The 20,093-nt window shown below is 35.9% G+C and overlaps 1 protein-coding gene across 2 annotated transcripts in view; it reads left to right on the top strand.

Moving 5' to 3' along the window:
* XRN2 (5'-3' exoribonuclease 2) overlaps positions 1–20,093 on the top strand; it is an 88,293-nt gene that overhangs the window by 50,336 nt on the left and 17,864 nt on the right. For both annotated transcript variants that reach the window (XM_032142138.2, XM_032142140.2), the window contains 7 exons: positions 2,657–2,740; positions 3,944–4,041; positions 4,635–4,714; positions 5,784–5,840; positions 13,566–13,634; positions 13,718–13,849; positions 16,153–16,280. In XM_032142138.2, coding sequence (XP_031998029.1) covers positions 2,657–2,740; positions 3,944–4,041; positions 4,635–4,714; positions 5,784–5,840; positions 13,566–13,634; positions 13,718–13,849; positions 16,153–16,280 — 648 coding nt within the window. The remainder of the gene's footprint in view (positions 1–2,656; positions 2,741–3,943; positions 4,042–4,634; positions 4,715–5,783; positions 5,841–13,565; positions 13,635–13,717; positions 13,850–16,152; positions 16,281–20,093) is intronic.

Here is a 20,093-nt window from a genome sequence, read left to right as displayed (position 1 = left end):
CACATGAATTTTAGGACGGGTTTAAATTTTGACCTCAAATATTTTTGTATTTTATACAATGTTTTATATAAATATTTTTACTTAGCTTAGTAGCGAGAACACACTTTTCTTGAGGTAAAATTTAGTACTGTTGGGAAATACAGTTTCTTCCTCATACATGTTTTTAAAACTTACTTAGTGAAAGTAATGATAATAGTTAAGGTCTTACCTGGGTTGAATACATCTTAATAGAAGATGAAATATATCTGGATACGTCAACATTTTTAAACGTGTGCTTATCAACATTATATGTAATTTTTTTTTTTTTTTTTTTAAAGACAGAGTCTCACTCTGTCACCCAGGCTGGAGTGCAGTGATGTGATCTCGGCTCACTGTAACCTCCGTCTCACGGGTCCAAGCAATTCTCCTGCCTCAGCCTCCTGAGTAGCTGGGATGACAGGTGTGTGCCATCACACCTGCCTAATTTTTTTGTATCTTTTGTAGAGGTGGGATTTCACCATGTTGGCCAGGCTATTCTCGAACTCCTGACCTCAGGTGATCCGCCCACCTCAGCCTCCCAAAGTGCTGGGATTATAGGCGTGAGCCACTGCACCTGGCCCAACATGCATAATTTAAAAGCAATATCGTTTTGGTAATTTGCTTAGTACTATATAGATATATAGCATAGTAGTTTTGATTGCTGTATATTTTATATATGAATAGAGAATTTAAGTAATTCCATCAAGTCACACAGTGGCAGAGTTAAGACCTGAACTCAGAAAGTCTGATACTAGAGCTCACATTTGAAGTGACTGTGTAATACCTAAGTTATTACCACTACTTGGGCTCCATCTGGGTATTGAAAGAATTCAGTGAGATAATGCATGTAACATAAGAAGTGTTCAGAAAACAGTAGCTGCTATTCTCATGTTTACTATCGGCTCACTCTAGCTCTGTCATATCTGGATGTAAGGCATTCCTTTCTATGCTGGCCAGTAGGGCTGATTTATTGCTTAGTAATTTTCTTGCTGTTGAGTAGCACTTTACATTGTTAACTGATTGGATTTAGCTTCTGGAATTGATACTGTAGAAAAGTCTCATATACATATATATAAATGTAGTGGGTAGGATATATATATATATATATATACACCTTAAATGTAGTGGGTAGAAAACAAGCTAGATGATGCTGTAGTTTCCCCTTGATATATTTCTCTTAAGTGTATGACTAAATAATATTTTAGCAATTTCCTGGGTTTTTTTCATGTGTTTACCAGTAATTGAAATAGCCTGACTCACATGTTAGGTATTAAGAGCCTTGAAATCACTCTTTTAGGCCATTCAAAATTCATACTAGAACTTAGTTTCTTTTTAACTTAAAAAAAAAAAAAAAAAGATCAGGTGCAGTGGCTCATGCCTGTAATCTCAGGACTTTGGGAGGCCAAGTTGGAAGGATTGCTTGAAACAAGGAATTTGAGACCAGCCTGTGTAACACAAGGAGACCTTATCTCTACAAAAAATTTAAAAAATTAGCTGGGTGTGGTGGTGGCATGTGCCTGTAGTCCCAGCTACTCAGGAGGCTGAAGTGGGAGGATTGCTTGAGCCTGTGAGTTTGAGGCTGCAGTGAGCAATGATCGTGCCACTGCAATCCAGCCTGGGTAACAGAGTGAGACCCTATCTTAAAAAAAAAAAAAAAAAAAAAAAAAATCTCTTACTAGGTAGTGAAATTGAACATGTTTCCTAACTTTGAAAATGCAATAGCTAAATAATTAAGACTTGGAAACCTTTTCATTTCTCATAATTTTAAAGGGAATAATCACAAATAACAGTGGTTTTGAGTAGCAGTAGTTTCAGAATTATTTAACACTATTTAGCATTTGTCTTTGCTATGTATCGTAAAATTTTTATTTAGCCAAAATACTACTTATACTGTGTAGAGCAGAAAATATATACGTTTCAATAACTTTGTATATTTTTCTTATAGCATTGTATTAATGATGTGCTTCTTTGAAAATTATGCTTCTGGGTCCAAATAAGTGTCCTTAATTTCAGCATACTCCAGACGATCATTTTAAGCCCCAAATGAATAGCCTCTGTTCTGTCCCCTGCCCCCTAAGTTATTTAAGCAAGTCTTTAAAAATTTTTTTATATAATTAGTAGACTTTAAAATGTAAAAAGAATACTATGGAATTTTAGAGCAGGAGGAGATCTATGCATTCTGGTTGAACAGAATTGAGTATTTTATTTGAAATGCTCTCATTTTACAAAAGATGAAACCAAGTACTAGAAAGATGAAAGGACACACTCAAGCCCTAGGGAGAGTAACTGGCTTGCTTGGGGGCATCTTAGTAACTAAAGTGAGAACATATACTGGTATCCAGGTAGCCATTTGTTCATTTACTTAAAATTTTTATCACCATGGAGTTAAGATTCAGAAAACATGATTTTCCATATAAGCCATTTTAAGAATGGAAAATACGTAGAATTTTTTCTTCTGCGACTACAGGGGAAATATTAGCATCTGAGTTTTGGCTTAATGAGACAATAAGAGTTCAGTTCCAAAATGTTTTTGTACCAGCAAGGAAACTCTACTAGAAACGTCCATTTCGAGCAATGATAAGTTGGAATTTGGATGATCCTGGTAGCAGGGGTGGTTCATTTGCACTTGTTTTCCCAGGTGTTGCTCTCTTGCCATTCGTGGATGAGCGAAGGCTACGAGCTGCCCTAGAAGAGGTATACCCAGACCTCACTCCAGAAGAGAGTAAGAATTATACTTCTTAGTTAACATTGATCTATGTAATATACACTTTATATATCTGTATAAAATTAGACCTTCCTTCCCCCATTTGTCAGATTTCCCATAAAGGGGTATAAATCATTGATTTTATTTTCTTATTACAGACGTTGACTTTGCTTCTTAATTCATTATCTGTAAGTTGAGTAGTAGTTAAATAAAATGTTTTAACTTACAAGTATTTGTTAAATTTTTTAAAAAGCAATACTTCAACAATATCCTTTGACATTTTGATTCTTATATGACATGCACACACGAAAGTATCTTTTGCCTGTTGGGAAGATATTATTCATTTTCTCCATCTGCCTTCTTCCCCACTCCTCCTTCCCCCCAATAATAACTACTTTGTTTAAAAGGTTAGGGTGAAACAAAAGCATATGCTCTTAGAGTGCTAACTTGAAATATGACAAAAGGAGGCAATTTGTAATTAATACTGACAGTAAAAAGTATTCATATTCGGAAATTGCAAAGCTGGGCTCTACTGAAAAATTTAATATCATTATAATAAACCTCTAAAAACAATTTCTGTTTCAAAAAGGTTGTCTTTTAGGACAATCATTTCATCAAATGACACTGTTTATGTTTCCTCAGGGAATGATTATGTATTTCTTATACTAAGAAAATGAGTTTATTATAAATATGAAAACATTGCCCTTTATCTTGCAGTATATTCATACATATTTCAGTGGGTTTTTTTTCCTGATAATTATTGATCTTTTTGAAACTTTTTTGTTAAAATATTTTTTTCCCCATAGAGGCACATCACACATTTAGATCTATCACTATAATTAAAAAAAAATTTTTAAATTGATATGGACCCAAAAAATATGTGTAACTATTACATGTTATATTTTGATACCTATATACAATATGTGATGATCAAAATAGGGTAATTGGGATATCCATCACCTCACATTTATCTTTTCTTTGTGTTGGGAACATTGAAGTTTTTTTCTTCTATTTTGAAATATGTAATAAATTACTAACTTCCCCACAGTACTATCAAATACTAGAATTTACTCTTGTCTAACCTATCACTTTAAAATTATTTTTCATAAATTTTATAATTAAGTTCTTAACAGATGCTTTCCCTTGTTTTATGCTCATGAAAGTTGGTCTTGTAGGTACAATTTTTTAATGTGTAGGTCTTATTCTTTTCTTTCCCCCTAGCCAGAAGAAACAGCCTTGGAGGTGATGTCTTATTTGTGGGGAAACATCACCCACTTCATGACTTCATTTTAGAGCTGTACCAGACAGGTTCCACAGAGGTATGTTACGCAATTTGGTTAATTAGAAATGCACTTTTAAAAATTCTGGTAAAATATGCATAACATAAAATTTACCATAGTAACCATTTTTAAGTGGTTATAATTCTGTGGCATTAAGTATATTTACAGTGTTGTATAACCATCAGCACTTTTTCAGAACTTTTTCATCTTCCCAAATAGAATTTCTGTACCTTTTAAATAATGTTAAATAATATCTCCTCATTCTGCCCTTCTCATCCTTTAGTGACTTCTCTTCTACTTTCTACCTCTATGAATTTGATACCTGTGTTCTTGATACTTCATATAAGTAAAATGATATCGTATTTTGTATTGGCTTTGTGTCTGGTTTATTTCATTTAGCATAATGTTTTCAAGGTTCATTGATGTTATAGCATGTATCAGAATTTCATACCTTTTTATGGCTGAATAATACTCTGTGTGTACTTTTTTATCCACTTATCTATTGGTAAATATTTGGGTTTGTTTCTGCCTTTTGGCTGTTATGAATGATGCTGCTATGAACACTCAAGAATCTGCTTGAGTCCCAGTTTTCCATTCTTTGCATATGAGATCAGGAATGCATTTTTCCACAGCCAGTGGATGTACCCCCTGAACTGTGTCATGGGATTCAAGGAAGGTTTTCTTTGGATGAAGAAGCCATTCTTCCAGATCAGTAAGTTTCATTTTGTATATAATTGAGGTGACTGGAAGGAAGTTTAGTTAGGATTTTTTTCCTTGTTGTCTAAATGTTTATTTTCTAATAATAGTGAGAAAATTGTATTTAAAATAATACAAAACCTTGCTGACTGAAAAAGGCTTGAGTTCAAAGCCCAGCTCTTCATAGTAGCTGTGTCACCTTGTGCAGGGAGCTCTGGGAGTCCCTTTCAGGATATCCTAAAGGTCAAAACTCTTTTCATAATGATACTAAGATGTTACGGTGTTACTTGATTTTCTTACACTTTCTCTATTGAGTGCACAGTGGAGTTTTCCAGAGGCCTCTCAAGAGATAGAAGCAGAGGAGAGTAGCTATTAAATAGATACTAACCAGATATTAATGAGATTTTTGAAAGTATACAAAAATGACATTGTTTTGCTTTGTAAAAAAAATAGCTTTTCATAAGAATGTTATGTTAACATGTAGGGCTATCTTGTAGTATTTTAAAAATTTCTTAGTCATAATTTTTAATGGGTAAATGTTCATAAATATAACCACTATAAACAAAAGCCCTTTGAGATTTAAGAATGTAAAAGGGTTCTGAGACCAGAGTTTGTGAACCACATCTCGAGGGTACATTTCCAGGAATGGAACTGCTGGCCATAGAGTATGTATATCTTCATTTTTTTTCTAGGTAATATTTCTAGGTGGTTTGTCAAGGTGGTTACACTGTGTTGTAATCCCAGTGGCAGTTTGTGAGAGATCTTGTTGCTCTACGTTTTGGCAAACCTTTGTCACAGCTTTAATTTCTGTCAGTCTGGTGGATGCTCATTGACATCTTGTGGTTTATAGTTGCAGTTCTCTGAGTACTAATGAGATTGAATGCCTTATGGTTAATAGTTAACCATTTCATTTATGTGGTACTTACTCTTTTTTTTTTAAAGATATCAATGGTTTTTATTGTTTTTGTTAGTGCATTCTAATGATTTATCTTTTCTAAAGACTAACAAGCATAGCAACATCTTATTTCCACTTACCTAAAGGTTACAGTTTACAGATAGATGTTTCTTTTCTTGTTTCCTTCTAGAATAGTGTGTTCTCCTGTTCCTATGTTAAGGGATCTGACACAGAACACTGTAGTCAGGTAAGTTTTCCAAAATTCATGGCATTCACCCAGAACACAGCTCTGAACTTGCAAATCCATTTTAAAAGACCTTTGATTCACAAGGAAATGGCAGCTGTTAATCCACCAATGCTTCAAGATTGGAGAGTCCCTGTGTTGCAGACCTTAGAGCAGAGCCTCTTGACTCTAAATTATGTATATTGTTAAGGTTACTGATTTAACATGCTTGCTTATCTGTTTTCTGGTTTCCCATGACAACCTGTAATTCTTCCTGGATTAGGCAAGTGGGAGGTAAAGAGTAGGAGTATCTAGCAGTTTGTTATATAGGAACAACAGAACTCTACACCCCAGAGGTTCACACAGCTTCCCTGTATTACAACAGACTATTTTACTTATGTTTATAATCATGGCCCTGCAGAGTTTGAAAACAAAAATATTCTGTAGTATGTTTTAGTTAAGATGACCTAGAACAGAATATATTTGTGAACATTTTTAGTAGCAATTATAAACTTAAAGGGCTCATTTCTTCTCTCTGGAAAACTAATTTGTATCTCAGTTCTTTGGTGCTGACAGCATTTTCTATTGAGTAAAAATAATATAAAATGTAATATGACCGTTTGGACTAAAATCCAACAAATTGACTACTCATTTGTGTTTTATAATGACAAATTTTGATGACAGAATTTAGTTGTCATTTTCTCCAATCTTTAGGTAAGACTAAAGCAAACACATCTCAGGTATTCAAGAATTTGATAAAAGCCTGCTAATCCTGAATCCTCCTTTTCCATCCATTTTTGTTTCTCTCCCCCTCAGGAAATATTTTAGATTTTTTTTTAGATTTCCCTTTGTGAAGTATAAACATGTTTATTTCCTATCTTTAATGGATTCAGGTAGTAAATGATTGCCATTCTAGAAAGGCTATTTAAAGAAAACTACTGTGAATTCGGAAAATCTTTCTGGATGAGTTGATTACGTTTATCTTTACGTATAATTTTTTGTTTATCTTTACACCTAATTTGTCCTGGCTCTTTGTCTTTGTGCTCTTTTGTTAAGGGTGGAATACAGAATTGAAAGCCATGCTCCTAAACCCATCACAAACAATCTGGCTCTGACAGATTCAGTGTGAATACTGTGTATTAACCCTTGGGGTCTCTGGCTTTCATTAAAGCATTGGCGCTTCAGGCCAATTAATTCCACGGTTCTCTCTTTGGATTGTCACATGTTTGCTTGTGCTTCTCAATTTTTCTGCATATATTCAAGGGCCTTCCTGCCTAACCCTCTAGAAATCGTTAATTCTACTTAACTTTCTAATTAGGATAGAGAGGCTTGCCCAGAGGAGAGTTACAGAATTAATGGAAACATTTTGGAATTTTTGTTTGGATGATGATGATGTTGTTGGTTGGTTGTTTCTGAGCCTAAAGGGGCCTTTGGTATTTAGTACACAATATGTTCACAAGATTATTAAACTTATAAAACAGGCCAGGCGCGGTGGCTCACACCTGTAATCCCAGCACTTTGGTAGGCCAGGGTGGTGGGTGGATCATCTGAGATGAGGAGTTCAAGAGTGGGTGGTGGGTGGATCATCTGAGATCAGGAGTTCAAGACTAGCCTGGCCAACATGGTGAAACCCTATCTCTACTAAAACTACAAAAAATTAGCTGGGCATGGTGGTGCATGCCTGTTGTCCCAGCTACTCAGGAGGCTGAGGTGAGAGAACCGCTTGAACCCGGGAGGCCAAGGCCTCAGTGAGCCAAGATCACGCCACTTGGGCAACAGAGCAAGACTCCATCTCAAAAAAAAAAAAAAAAAAAATGTATAAAACAAATCCTAGATCTAAATGCATATTCAGGTGTATATTGAAAATAACTTTATAATAAAATCAATTAAATTAGGTTAATTTGCTGAAGATTTGTGGGAGACCAAAGTTAACTTTTCCCTTAGGTAAAAGTAATTTTCAGTGTTTTCTCTGAAGGGCGGCAACATTGAGGCTGAGATCCAGTTTTTACAGCAGATTTTTGCATGTTTGTTTTAGGGCTTGTTGTACATTCCAGTGTTAAATTTGCTTTATAACTTTAACTTACAATTTTCAGATTTAAAAAATCTCAGAATATACTCACCAGTCATTTGCCAGTTATTTCTCTTTTGACTCCTGGCATTTTTTTCCTCTTCCTTATTTAAATACATCTAGTATCCCATTTGATATTTGAGAAATCGTTTCCTCAAGTTGAGTTTAGGTAAGTTCTTCCCATTGTATTTATTCTTATCTGTAGTGCTCAGAAAGTATGTTATACAGGCTGTTGAAGTCCCTTAAATTCGTAGACAGACCCTTAGAGAATATAGTCAACTCTAACCTAGGAGATCATATTTTTTTCCCATTTCTAATTCCATAAACTACTCAACATATTAGCTTCTGCATGTGAGTTTTCCTCCCAGTCTGTCATCTGGAGGGTAAGTGCATATGTGTGCTTTTACTTTGTCAAGGCCTGACGCACCTTGGCAGGGCCCTGGCTCTGTGCTTGAACCCCCAGGTCCTCAGGATGCTTCCTTCCTGCCCAGGCTGATCCTTTCAATACCCTTTGACCTACGCCTCTTCCTCCTGTTGTTTGGAGTGCTCTTCCTTTCTTTTCTCCACCTGCCCCATAGCCTGCCGTTTATTGCTTTGCTTTTCTTCTAAAGCATAATTTATACAGTTTTTGTATGTGTTGTTTCCAGCAGTAGTGTTGTTAGGTTTTTTTTTTTTTTTTTTTTTTCCTCGTGGCACCTAGCAGAGTTCTAAACCCATACTTAAAAAGCTCAGTTGTTCATAGTGTTGCAACCAGTGTTTGCCAAAGTCTTTGAAGAGCCTAAACTTTTTTCTTCAGAGGAGTGTTTCTTAGACGTTTTGTATTCACTTTTGGATGAATCAGACAAGATATAGAATGTTTTATCCCTTCAAAGAGATTTTTTGTTTTAATGTGAATGTGTATGGAGATGGATTTTTTAAGTAGCTATTTCTGCAGCATTTGCAAGGCTTATGCTTGGCAAGCAGGTAACTCGAAATCCAAAGCCTGAAGGAAGTGGAATACATGCAGTCAGCAGTGGATTTGATGGTGGAAAACAGTTGGGAGGGTTTCACTTTCACTGCCTGCAATATTTTATAGGATGCTGAATTGGTTAACCTCTTCTGACAGAATGTCACAATCCTATAAACTCTTTAAGTGTTTTAAAATGTCAAGTATATGAATCATGAGATTTTCCTGCAAGAACAGTTTGCCTTTGTATGCCAATTTAGCATTAATTATGGAATGTATCAGGGAAAGGTTGTGTAAAAATGAAACTTGATATTTGGAGTTTTCTGCTTTCTTTCTGAAGTGTGTTAACACTCTCTAACAGTAATACTTAAAATAGCATTTCTAAGGATAATTCTTAAAGCGAATCAGAAAAAGGTGTTCTATATTCCATTCCTTTTCTACTGAGACTTTGCTACAATATTTTCTTCTTACCAGCAGTGCTGAAAGTGCTACTTGTGATATAAATAAAAGCACTGTTCAATTTCCTTATTTTCAACCATGCTTAGGTTTTAAATTTTTATTTACTTTGTCCTTGATGTGTTTATGAAGACAATCAAGCATTCAAAATAGTGAGGTTACCTATCAAGGAAAGGATCTGTTACGCTGGTTGGGGGAAAGCTGGTCTGGTACATAAAAGCTTGATGAGTCAACAGTGTTTCACCTGCATTTGGAAAAAGTAGATAAAAATACTATTGTTTAAAAATACCTCAGTGTATTCATCTAATACAGAATTAGATGAAGCAATACAAATCTAAACACAAGTCTCTTACCTCAGCTGGGCAGACTGTTGAGTCCATAGGCTGTGTTAACTCGTTTCCTTCCTCTGCTTCTCAGAGCTTGCGTGAGGGTGCTTCTCTCTTTACCTCAGTGTTACTTACTACTTCCCTAGATAAGCCTTCCGCAAGTAAACCCTTTTGCTTCTGATGATGGAATTTAAATGATATAGACATGAAAAAAATAAAAGACCTTCAAAAGTTTGGATCCATATAAAAAGTTACCTTTTTGAGTCTTTGCCTAATGGATTCCTGCCTAGTCTCTGTGTTTGACTTTTAGGAAGTTTGTTTGAATCTGAGTCATGGCTGTTATCACATTGGAAAAATATATTTCTAAAAACATAATAGATCTTAGTATACATTTTTGGGAACAAATTAAAATACTAAGAATCTTTCAACCCTTGGAAGCTTAATCTATTTTAGGAGAAAGTGTGTCTTCAAATTGTTCTCAAAGATCGAAGGAAAAATGATATTAATACTTTGGTATTATAAATAGTGTCCTTGTCTTTGAATGGAAACTTCCAAACTTATTTTTAGATACTCCTTTTCTATCTCCTAATGGTTTGTATTAAGTGTGTAGATCCTTTTGTTGAATGTGGTTCTGAGGGGAAGTAGGGATGATCTTGGAGATTGTCCTATTGACTTGGAAAGTTTTTCCCTTTCGGAGCATGAGCGTGAATAATGGAATTTTAAAAACAATTTTATTAAGGAATAATTGGAAAACAAATGGATTTGTTTTCTCAAACTTTAGTTTCAGCTGTCTTATTAAATCTCTTGTTATAACCATTCTCCTGCAGAAGTGATTATCTCTGTGACCCTGGGATTTTCTCTTCTCCCTGGGAGCTTATTACCTTGGCTATTTCCTTCATTTTCTTAGTTTCAGGTCTTTCTGTGCATGACTTGGAGATCTTCATCTGAGCTCGATCTCCATTCTAGTTCCAGCCTTACCATTTTATTTACTTTCCCAACATTCCCATCCAAGATGTATGTCGAAGACTGTTGCTTAGGCTCTGTTGGTGACCTCTTTATGGGTGTCCCTCTGCTGTCTCGCACACTGCTGCTGGGTTGTTCTTTCTGAAATTACCTTTGATCACTTTTACGTCCTCATTGACTACTTGCAAAGGCATCACATTATACTCACACAAACCCTCCATGACCATAACCCACTTTAGTCACCTTTCTTCCTGCCCCACTTCTGCTCAAATGTGTTTTTACTCTAATCTAGCCCTTCTCAACTGGAGTTCCATGGGAGAATTCTGCCTTGAGATCTTAAAGCATCTGTTGTACCTATCAGATTGTAGGTAGCAGTTTGTGTTCTGTATCTCTAGAATGATACTAGCTAGGTTTTTTTCTTTGGAGAATTGAGAATGTACTCACTTATCATTTTTTGTAGGGCTTAATTCCTTCCCACGTCCCCATTGAGAAGGGCTGCTCCAGTAAAACTGTACTGTTCCTTGGTCCTGGGGCCCTTTCCATATCTTTGTTCCATTTGTTTCCTCTGCCACCCTGTAACCAATCCTGTCTCATCTTAAACCTCAGCCTCTTGGATGATGTTTTCCTTGGTCCTCAGGTGAAATAATTCCCTCCCCACAGTACACACATACCTTTAGCCCACACTGACAAAGATGTTTATATGGAAGGTATATACACACACATGCTTTGACTCAGCATCTTTTCTGTGCCTGTTGTTGCATTTTCCACTTTCTTCCTTATTTCCCTTATTAGAAGGGGAGGCAGGCTTGATGCCTGGCTGTGTGCATAACCCCCCTCCCACCATGAACTGTGCATGCAATAGGTATTCTAATAGTTTGGCAGAGTGCTAAAAAAGCCCTGCTGAAACATAGATACCTGCTTCAAAACACTTTATTTGCAAGTCTTGCTTTGTTACTTGACTTTTTATCTGCAAAGCCCTAACGAGCACAAATACTTATCATTTTCTCTGTCATCCTCTTAAACCTTTGTCACTGCCTGTCCTACCTTGCCCTGCCCCATGCCATCTTACCAATAGAGAAAATCTGAGCTAAAGACAGTTACCAGTGAAGAGTGAGTTGTAAGAAGAACTAGTTGAGTAATAAGTATTGTTCAGCTGTTATTGTGCTCATGGTATATTTATTACAAGTGAATCCATTTTTGTGTACTTAAAATTAAAATGAAAATTTCTGTAAAGCAGATGGACTCTAGTTAAAGCGGCAGTATTCAGAAAGAAAACTGCTATCTAAAAATGTCCACCAGGTCAATAAAACTTTTTTAAAAAACCTTTTTAACTGACTGTAAGTGTAATCATTGGAGGAATTTTGAAAAATATTTAAAAAAAGGAAACAAGTTACTAACTTATAGAGAAAAATCACTGATAATCGATTGATGAATATGTCTAGTCTATTGTATATATGTTTCCCATGTCATTAAGGTCATTAAGTATTCTGTTACTAAATTTTTTTTTTTTTTGAGATGGAGTCTCACTCTGTCGCCCAGGCTGGAGTGCAGTGGCGTGGTCTTGGCTCACTGCAACCTCCGTCTCCCAGGTTCACACCATTCTCCTGCCTCAGCCTCCTGAATAGCTGGGACTACAGGCGCCCACCACCACGCCCAGATAATTTTTTGTATTTTTAGTAGAGACGGGGTTTCACTGTGTTAGCCAGGATGGTCTCGATCTCCTGACCTTGTGAGCCACCGTGCCCGGCCTTCTATTACTAAATTTTTAAAAATATTATCTGAGTTCTTCCTAAAAAGGAAGAACTTTAGTTTTTTTTTAACCAGTCCACTGTTATTCATACACTTGGGTTTTACAGTCTTTGAAACATTATGAATAATAGTGTTATAAGTATCCTTAAGTATAAATCTGGTGTATAACCAGAGTCCTGGAAGAAGCATTGCTGTGTCAGAAGACAGACTTAGGTACTTACCAACCTTTGGGATAGGTGCACACACATGCATACCACTACCACCGCCATCACTACCAGAAAAGAAGTTCGACCCAGCTTATACTCAAAGCCTGAGTGTATAGCTTTTAAAAATAGTCGTATTGGCCGGGCGCGGTGGCTCATGTCTGTAATCCCATCACTTTGGGAAGCTGAGGTGTGTGGGTCTTATGAGTCCAGGAGTTCAAGACCATCCTGGGCCATGTGGGGAAACCCCATCTCTACAAAAAATACAAAAATTAGCTGGGCATGGTGTTGCGTACCTGTAGTCTCAGCTATGCGAGACGCTGAGGTGAGAGGATCTCTGAGCCTGGGAGGTTGAGACTGCAATGAGCTGTGGGTGTGCCACTGCACTCCAGCCTGGGCAACAGAGTGAGACCTATCTCAAAAAAAAAAAAAAAGCGTATTTGTGTAGTTTTCAAATGGTGAAAATTATTTTATTACTTAAAAATCACACATTAGGAGAGAAGGGTACAAAGCTCCAACTGTGAAGTTTAATTTTTTTTGTAAGTCCGTCCCCGCCCCCACCATAGATTTCTTAGCTATTTGTGTGCATTTTTTGATTTTGCAAATATTTCTATTGGTATATCTATCTTTTCTTTATTAAAATAAGAGCTAATCTGCCTCAAGATGCTTTGGGGTATTTGCAATGGACTGAACAAAATGAAAGGTTATTTTATTTTTATATTTTGTTGTTGTAAACGTCTTCGACCTGTCTACAATATCATACTGAAATTTGAGTTGGGGCAGTGTCTGTTACTTCTCTGTCATCACCAATAGTCAGCTAGAACATGACTTTTCCCACAGATAAAGTTACATGAAGGTTATATGTACCAGGAATTAGAGACAGTTTGGTGAGGAAGACATTTAGCCATTTGTCAAACCCATTTATTAACTAAAATAATTTTTGGAGAGGACTTAAACATGAAAAATACTTCAGTCTGCATGATAATTAAGACAGGCTGATATAATCAGATCATTGAATTGTTTCTTGTTCTTTTCCAGTATTAATTTTAAAGACCCACAGTTTGCTGAAGATTACATTTTTAAAGCTGTAATGCTTCCAGGAGCAAGGTAACAACAGTAAATTACCTAGATTTATTTTGTACAAATGGTTTTCATCCCTATTACTAAGTGTTGTCTTTTTAAATGGTCAGAAAGCCAGCAGCAGTACTGAAACCTAGTGACTGGGAAAAATCCAGCAATGGACGGCAGTGGAAGCCTCAGCTTGGCTTTAACCGTGACCGGAGGCCTGTGCACCTGGATCAGGCAGCCTTCAGGACTTTGGGGTGAGTTGTCAGTTTCTAGCCCTTGTATATTTTGCTTTTTCTGAATCATCCCATAAAACAAGTCAGTATTTATGCCATATATATATTTTTTTTAACTTTATGAAAATACTGGGTTTGGGCCAGGCACGGTGGCTCACTCCTGTAATCCCAGCACTTTGGGAGGCTGAGGCAGGCAGATCATGAGATCAAGACCATCCTGGCTAATACGATGAAACCCTGTCTCTACTAAACAAAATACAAAAAGTTAGCCGGGCATGGTGGCAGGCACCTGGTGCCTGTAGTCCCAGCTACTCGGGAGGCTGAGGCAGGGGAATGGCATGAACCTGGGAGGCGGAGCTTGCAGTGAGCTGAGATTGCGTCACTGCACTCCAGCCTGGGCAACAGAGCGAGACTCCGTTTCAACCGAAAAAAAAAAAAAGAAAAAGAAAATACTGAGTTTGTTTCACACATATTTTTTTGTCTCACCACCATGGCTGACCACCACTACTACTATGTCCTCTCATAACATTGCTTACATACTTAAAACCAAGCAAAGAGTGGAGCTCCATCTTTAAAACCTAAACAGGCATTTTGGACAACACATTATTGTATGCCATAAATATCTAACAGACCATAAAATACAACCGTTTTGTAGATATTTTAATAACTTCGATACTGTTCTGCTTTTCTTCATTTTTAAAAATTCACTTCTCCATTTATGTATTGCTATATGTGTTGCACGAGAATTCTATTACTTTCTCTAAGACGTTTTACTATTTTTCTGACTGTTATTTCAAGGGAATAAAACCTCCTCTTTACCCGCAAGAAAGTTTTAGCTGAATTAATTAATGTATGATGGAGACTCTTTTTCAAGTATTAACCAATACATTGGTATAGAAGCCTCCAGTCTCTTAAATTTTTGTTTGCCCAGTGCTTGAACAGTGGTATCTCATAGTTGCTTGAATTGGCATTTCCCTGCCTACTGAAATTATCTTTTAATATGTTTATTAGTAATTTGTATTTCCTCTCCTATAAATTTCTGATTTTTATCCTTTGCCCTTATTAGTTAACTGAATTGTCTTTTTCCTAGCTGTAGAAGATACTATAGAGAGAGGGGACTTGTAAACAATAACAGGTAAAGCTGGTATAGAAAGAGCAACAGGCTTGCCATAATATTAATGAGTTAGGATTCATGCATTAATAATGATAACTTATAAATAGATGTTTCCAATTAGTGGGGAAACCTTAAGATTCAAAAAATTATTTAGGCAGAAGATCACCATCAACATGTAATTTATACAGCAAATACTAAGAGGGATAGTGTGGCAGAATGATTAAGAGCATGGGCTTTAGATCTTAAATGTCTGGATTCAGATAACTTTTTTTTTTTTTTTTACCACTTAATATATTTGTGAACTTTACCAAACCGCTCTATGCCTCTATTTCCTTATGTCTAAAGTGGAGACAGTAATTATACCTACATATTCTTAAAATTATGAAGTTGTAAGAATTAAGTCAGCCTAATGTCTGTCAAGTGCTTAGTGTAGTTCCTAAACACTATGTAAACATTAGCTGTTATTGTCATTGTTTTTGAAAATCTTCATTCTTAGTGGCAGTAAAAGAAATGCAGATTTAAAATAGTCTTAACTTTTTGCATTATTTCAACTATTTTGGAAAGCAACATAGTATTTCCTCTAAATAGAGCAGTGAGTTCAGAAGATACTCTTAACCTTTGGTCCGAATTCCTACCTCTTGGATTTGTGAGGAGGAAATAATTTTAGATGAGCATAATTATATGCCCGAATATTTACATTGTATTGTAATCTATACTACTAGTATGAAATGAGAGAAATGGTTTAGTAAGGTGTAAGACATCAACATAGTAAAGTATTCTATAGGTTTACATGTTGGAATTACAAAGATGAAGAAAAGATACAGGCAAGTATTTGATATAGTAAATTAAAAATAGCAAGATGTAGAGTAGTCATGTATACAGTGATAGCAAGAACATGAATCCTTAAGGACAAAACTGAAACATAATGCAAAAAAAGAAAAATATTCAAATTATTTTTTGTATGATGTAAGTTGTAAATATTTAAATGGTTATCAGTTAAGAGTCTTGGTGTGGCAGATGAACATCTGCTATCACTATTACCATTATGTAGTTTTGAGCTTTAATTATAAACCACCTTTTTGTTTGTATTATCTTAATCAGATCTGTTAGTGAAGACATGGCTATGAGCATTTGTTTTATTTGTGTCAGCTGTGTTATGATGGGTATATCACTATACAATTTTTTTTTCTTGTGTTGGGTCCTTTTATAGCCATGTTATGCCAAGAGGCTCAGGAACTGGCATTTACAGCAATGCTGCACCACCACCTGTGACTTACCAGGGAAACTTATATAGGCCGCTTTTGAGAGGACAAGCCCAGATTCCAAAACTTATGTCAAGTAAGCTTTTACAAATCGGTTATTTTACATTATAAATTAAATATCACAGCAAATGTTGGTTTCTAATCTTCGTTGCTGAAAAAGATTTGTTGTATCAGTGCAGACAGTGAACTTTAAAAACATGTAAGTTAGAAGAGTTGTAAGAGAATACCTTATGCAAAATCTTTCATATTTTTTTATCTTTATTTTTGTGGGTACTTTGTAGCTGTATATATTTATGGGGAACATGAGATATTTTGACACAGGCATACAATGAGTAATAATCACATCAGGGTAGATGGGGTATCCATCACCTCTAGCATTTATCCTTTGTGTTAGAAATAATCCAATTATATTCTTAGTTATTTTGAAATGTACAATTAAATTATTATTGACTATAGTCATCCTGCTGTGCTATCAAATACTAGATCTTATTCATTGTTTCTAACTATTTTTTCATAGCCATTAACCATCCTCCCCTCCCCAACCCTTCCCCTACTACCCTTCCCAGCCTCTGGTAACCATCCTTCTACTCTCTGTCTCCACGAGTTCAGTTGTTTTAATTTGTAGCTCCCAGAAATAGTGAGAACATGCAAAGTTTGTCTTTCTGTGCCTGACTTGTTTCATGTAACATAACGACCTCCGTTTCCATCCATGTTGTTACAGGTGACAATATCGCATTCTTTTTTGTGGCTGAACAGTACTCCATTGTGTATATGTACCACATTTTATTTATCCATTCATGTTGATGCACACTTAGGTTGCTTCCAAATCTTGGCTACTGTGAATAGTGCTGCAGTAAATGTGGGAGTGCAGATGTCTCCTTGATGTACTGATTTCCCTTTTTTGGGGTATATACCTAGCATTAGGGATTGCTGGATCATATGGTAGCTCTATACTAATTTACATTCCCACCAGTGGTCCACGAGGGTTCCGTTTTCTCCACATCCTCACTGGCATTTGTTATTGCCTGTCTTTTGGATAAAAGCCATTTTAACTGGGGCAAGATGACACCTCATTGTAGTTTTGATTTTCATTTCTCTGATGATCAATGATGTTCAGCAACTTTTTATATACCTGTTTGCCATTTGTATGTCTTCTTTTGAGAAATGTCTATTCAGATCTTTTGCCCACTTTAAAATCAGATTATTAGGTTTTTTTCCTATAGAGTTGTTTGAGCTCCTTACCTATTCTGGTTATTAAACTCTTGTCAAATGGATAGTTTGCAGATATTTTCTCTTATTCCATGGGTTGTCTCTTCACTTTGCTGATTGTTTCCTTTGCTGTGCAGAAGCTTTTTAACTTGATGTGATTACATTTGTTCATTTTTGCTTTGGTTGCCTGTGCTTGTGGGGTATTGCTCAAGAAATGTTTGCCCAAACCAATATCCTAGAGATTTTCCCCAAAGTTTTGTTGTAGCAGTTTCCTAGATTTAAATCTTTAAACTATTTTTATTTGATTTTAAACTATTTTTATTTGATTTTTGTATATGATGACAGATAAATTTATGGTTTTATTCTTCTGCATATGGATATCCAGTTTTCCCAGCACCATTTATTGAAGAGACTGTCCTTTCCTCAGTGTATGTTCTTGGTTCCTTTGTCGAAAATGAGTTCACTGTAGATGTATGGATTTATTTCTGGGTTCTCTGTTGTGTTCCATTGGTCTATGCTATCTGTTTTGATGCCGGTACCATACTGTTGTGGTTACTATTGCTCTGTAGTATAATTTGAAGTCAGGTAATGTGATTATTCCAGCTTTGTTCTTTTTGCTCAGGATAACTGATTATTCTGGGTCTGTTTTTCGTCTTGACTATATATAGTTAAATGAATAAGATAATTTGGATTTCTTCCTTAATCTTCACTTACAAATCTGTTTCTTGGTTAACACAGGCAAAAAAATGTATGTGGAAATGATTACAATTTATTTCATTAATACAGGTATAATTAAATCAGATGTGATAGATATGGATCGTCATCACCTAGTTGCCTGAAAGACAAAGGTGTCCCTTTCTTGATTCAAATTGTATCTCAGCACTACCTACAATATAGCCAGGCACTGCTTTAGGTAGACTATACCTTTAACCCTATAGTTCTGGAAGACCTTAGTTTTTCCTTAACCCCTCATAATCTGTTTTGTGGACAGGTCAGAAATGTTGACCACAAAAATAATTAACATGGCATTTGGATTGCAGTGGGAAAGGGAAAAGATAGTTGAATGTTAGACTTCATAGATTTTACATGAATTTTAAATTGTGTCCCCATTTAATGTTATTTTTGAGCTCCATTGCTATGCCCATTTATCAAAGAAGTGTAAGTCATGTGCCAGTGTTTCTCAAAACGAATGTCTTCATGAAGGCTTTGTTTCTCCATTCCTGGTTGTCTGGTTGCTACAAGGGCAGCATGGGGAAGAAGAAACTGTGGCAAGATGCTCACGTTTGTTAAATCTGAGTGTCATATGATGAAAACATTTTTTTCTGAATGTTTGAAATATTTCATAAAAATTTGATTTCCAAAAAACAGAGTGATACTTTGTTATAGATACCCCTCAGAGCTGTTTTTAAACTGAAGCTGTACTTATTAAAGAACGTGCCAGGTTAAAATGGATAACTGATGGGAAATATTTGTACTATGCACCTAGTACTGTTGTAATGCTAGTTAAGTTACACACCAGAAGTCCAGATTTTCTGGATGTAGTACCCAAGAAGAAATTGGTTCTATAGGTCTTACTCTTTCAGGGCCCTCTGTTTTTAGTGTATTCACTCTCTCTGGCGGTGTAGCTTTGCTGTATGGCTTAATGACATTGAGTGGAGCTTTGTGAGGCTCTATCATGAAAACTATGGACTTCTGTTCAGTGAAGCACAGAAGGGGCACAGAGGTACAGAGTCGGTGGTCCTGTGGGAATCTGCTTGGTGCAGTGGTTAACAGCTTCTTCCCGTAAGATTTAGGAAATAACATTTCTAGGTATTTCCATATATTCAGTATCAAGTCATACCATGTACAACAGGAGAGTCTAATCATTTTGAATGAACTATCTTTGCCCTAAGATTTTATGAATAAATGTTGAAAGCATATCCAACATATTTTTAAAGCCAGCTGTTATTGACACATTCCTTATCAGTTCCTTTTTTCTTGTGACTTTTTACCATTTACATGGATACCATGGCCTTCTGCTTCTAGCAGAAGGATCATGGTCCAATAATAAGGGAAAGAAGCCAGAAGATTCTTTTATTTATTAGCTTTACACCAAAGGAGAGAATTTCATGCCCTTAGGGGCCTACAGTTCTATAGTTCTTGGTCTGCCTTCTTTGGAAATAGACAACTCTTGTTTGCATCTGTGTATTTTATTTCAAATAGTGGAGTCCCCTCTCTACTTTTATTAGTATTACTTTGGTTAAATAACTCCTTATTTGCCATTGTTGTGGCTGTTATTAGATTGAATGTGTACTTACAAAGTACAAAATACTTACAGACTTTAATTAGAATCTATTCCAGTTAGAATATCTTTATTTCAGTTACATCATGAAAAAATTGGGAGATATGTTTTGTAAAGTAGAGATTGATTTAGAGCAAGAAACAAGTACCCTCTGCCTTGTGACTTGTAAACATTGACTCAACTGAGGATTAGTGCTGGGACTCTAATGACATTTAACATCTTTTCAAAGGGCACAGGAATGGGAGGAGTGAAAAAGTTTATGGACCAAAAATTGGCAATCATGTGATATTTAAATTGAGCCAACAAGTGGGGAATTGGGGCTACTCTAGGCTGAGAGAAAATAATGAGCTTTGAAGTACATGGCAAGTAGTTGGGTGGTATTAAGCATAGCATAACTGG

Source organism: Hylobates moloch, unplaced genomic scaffold (genome assembly GCF_009828535.3).
Source record: "Hylobates moloch isolate HMO894 unplaced genomic scaffold, HMol_V3 SCAFFOLD_21, whole genome shotgun sequence".
Taxonomy (NCBI): domain Eukaryota; kingdom Metazoa; phylum Chordata; class Mammalia; order Primates; family Hylobatidae; genus Hylobates; species Hylobates moloch.
This window is presented reverse-complemented; position numbering and strand designations above follow the sequence as displayed.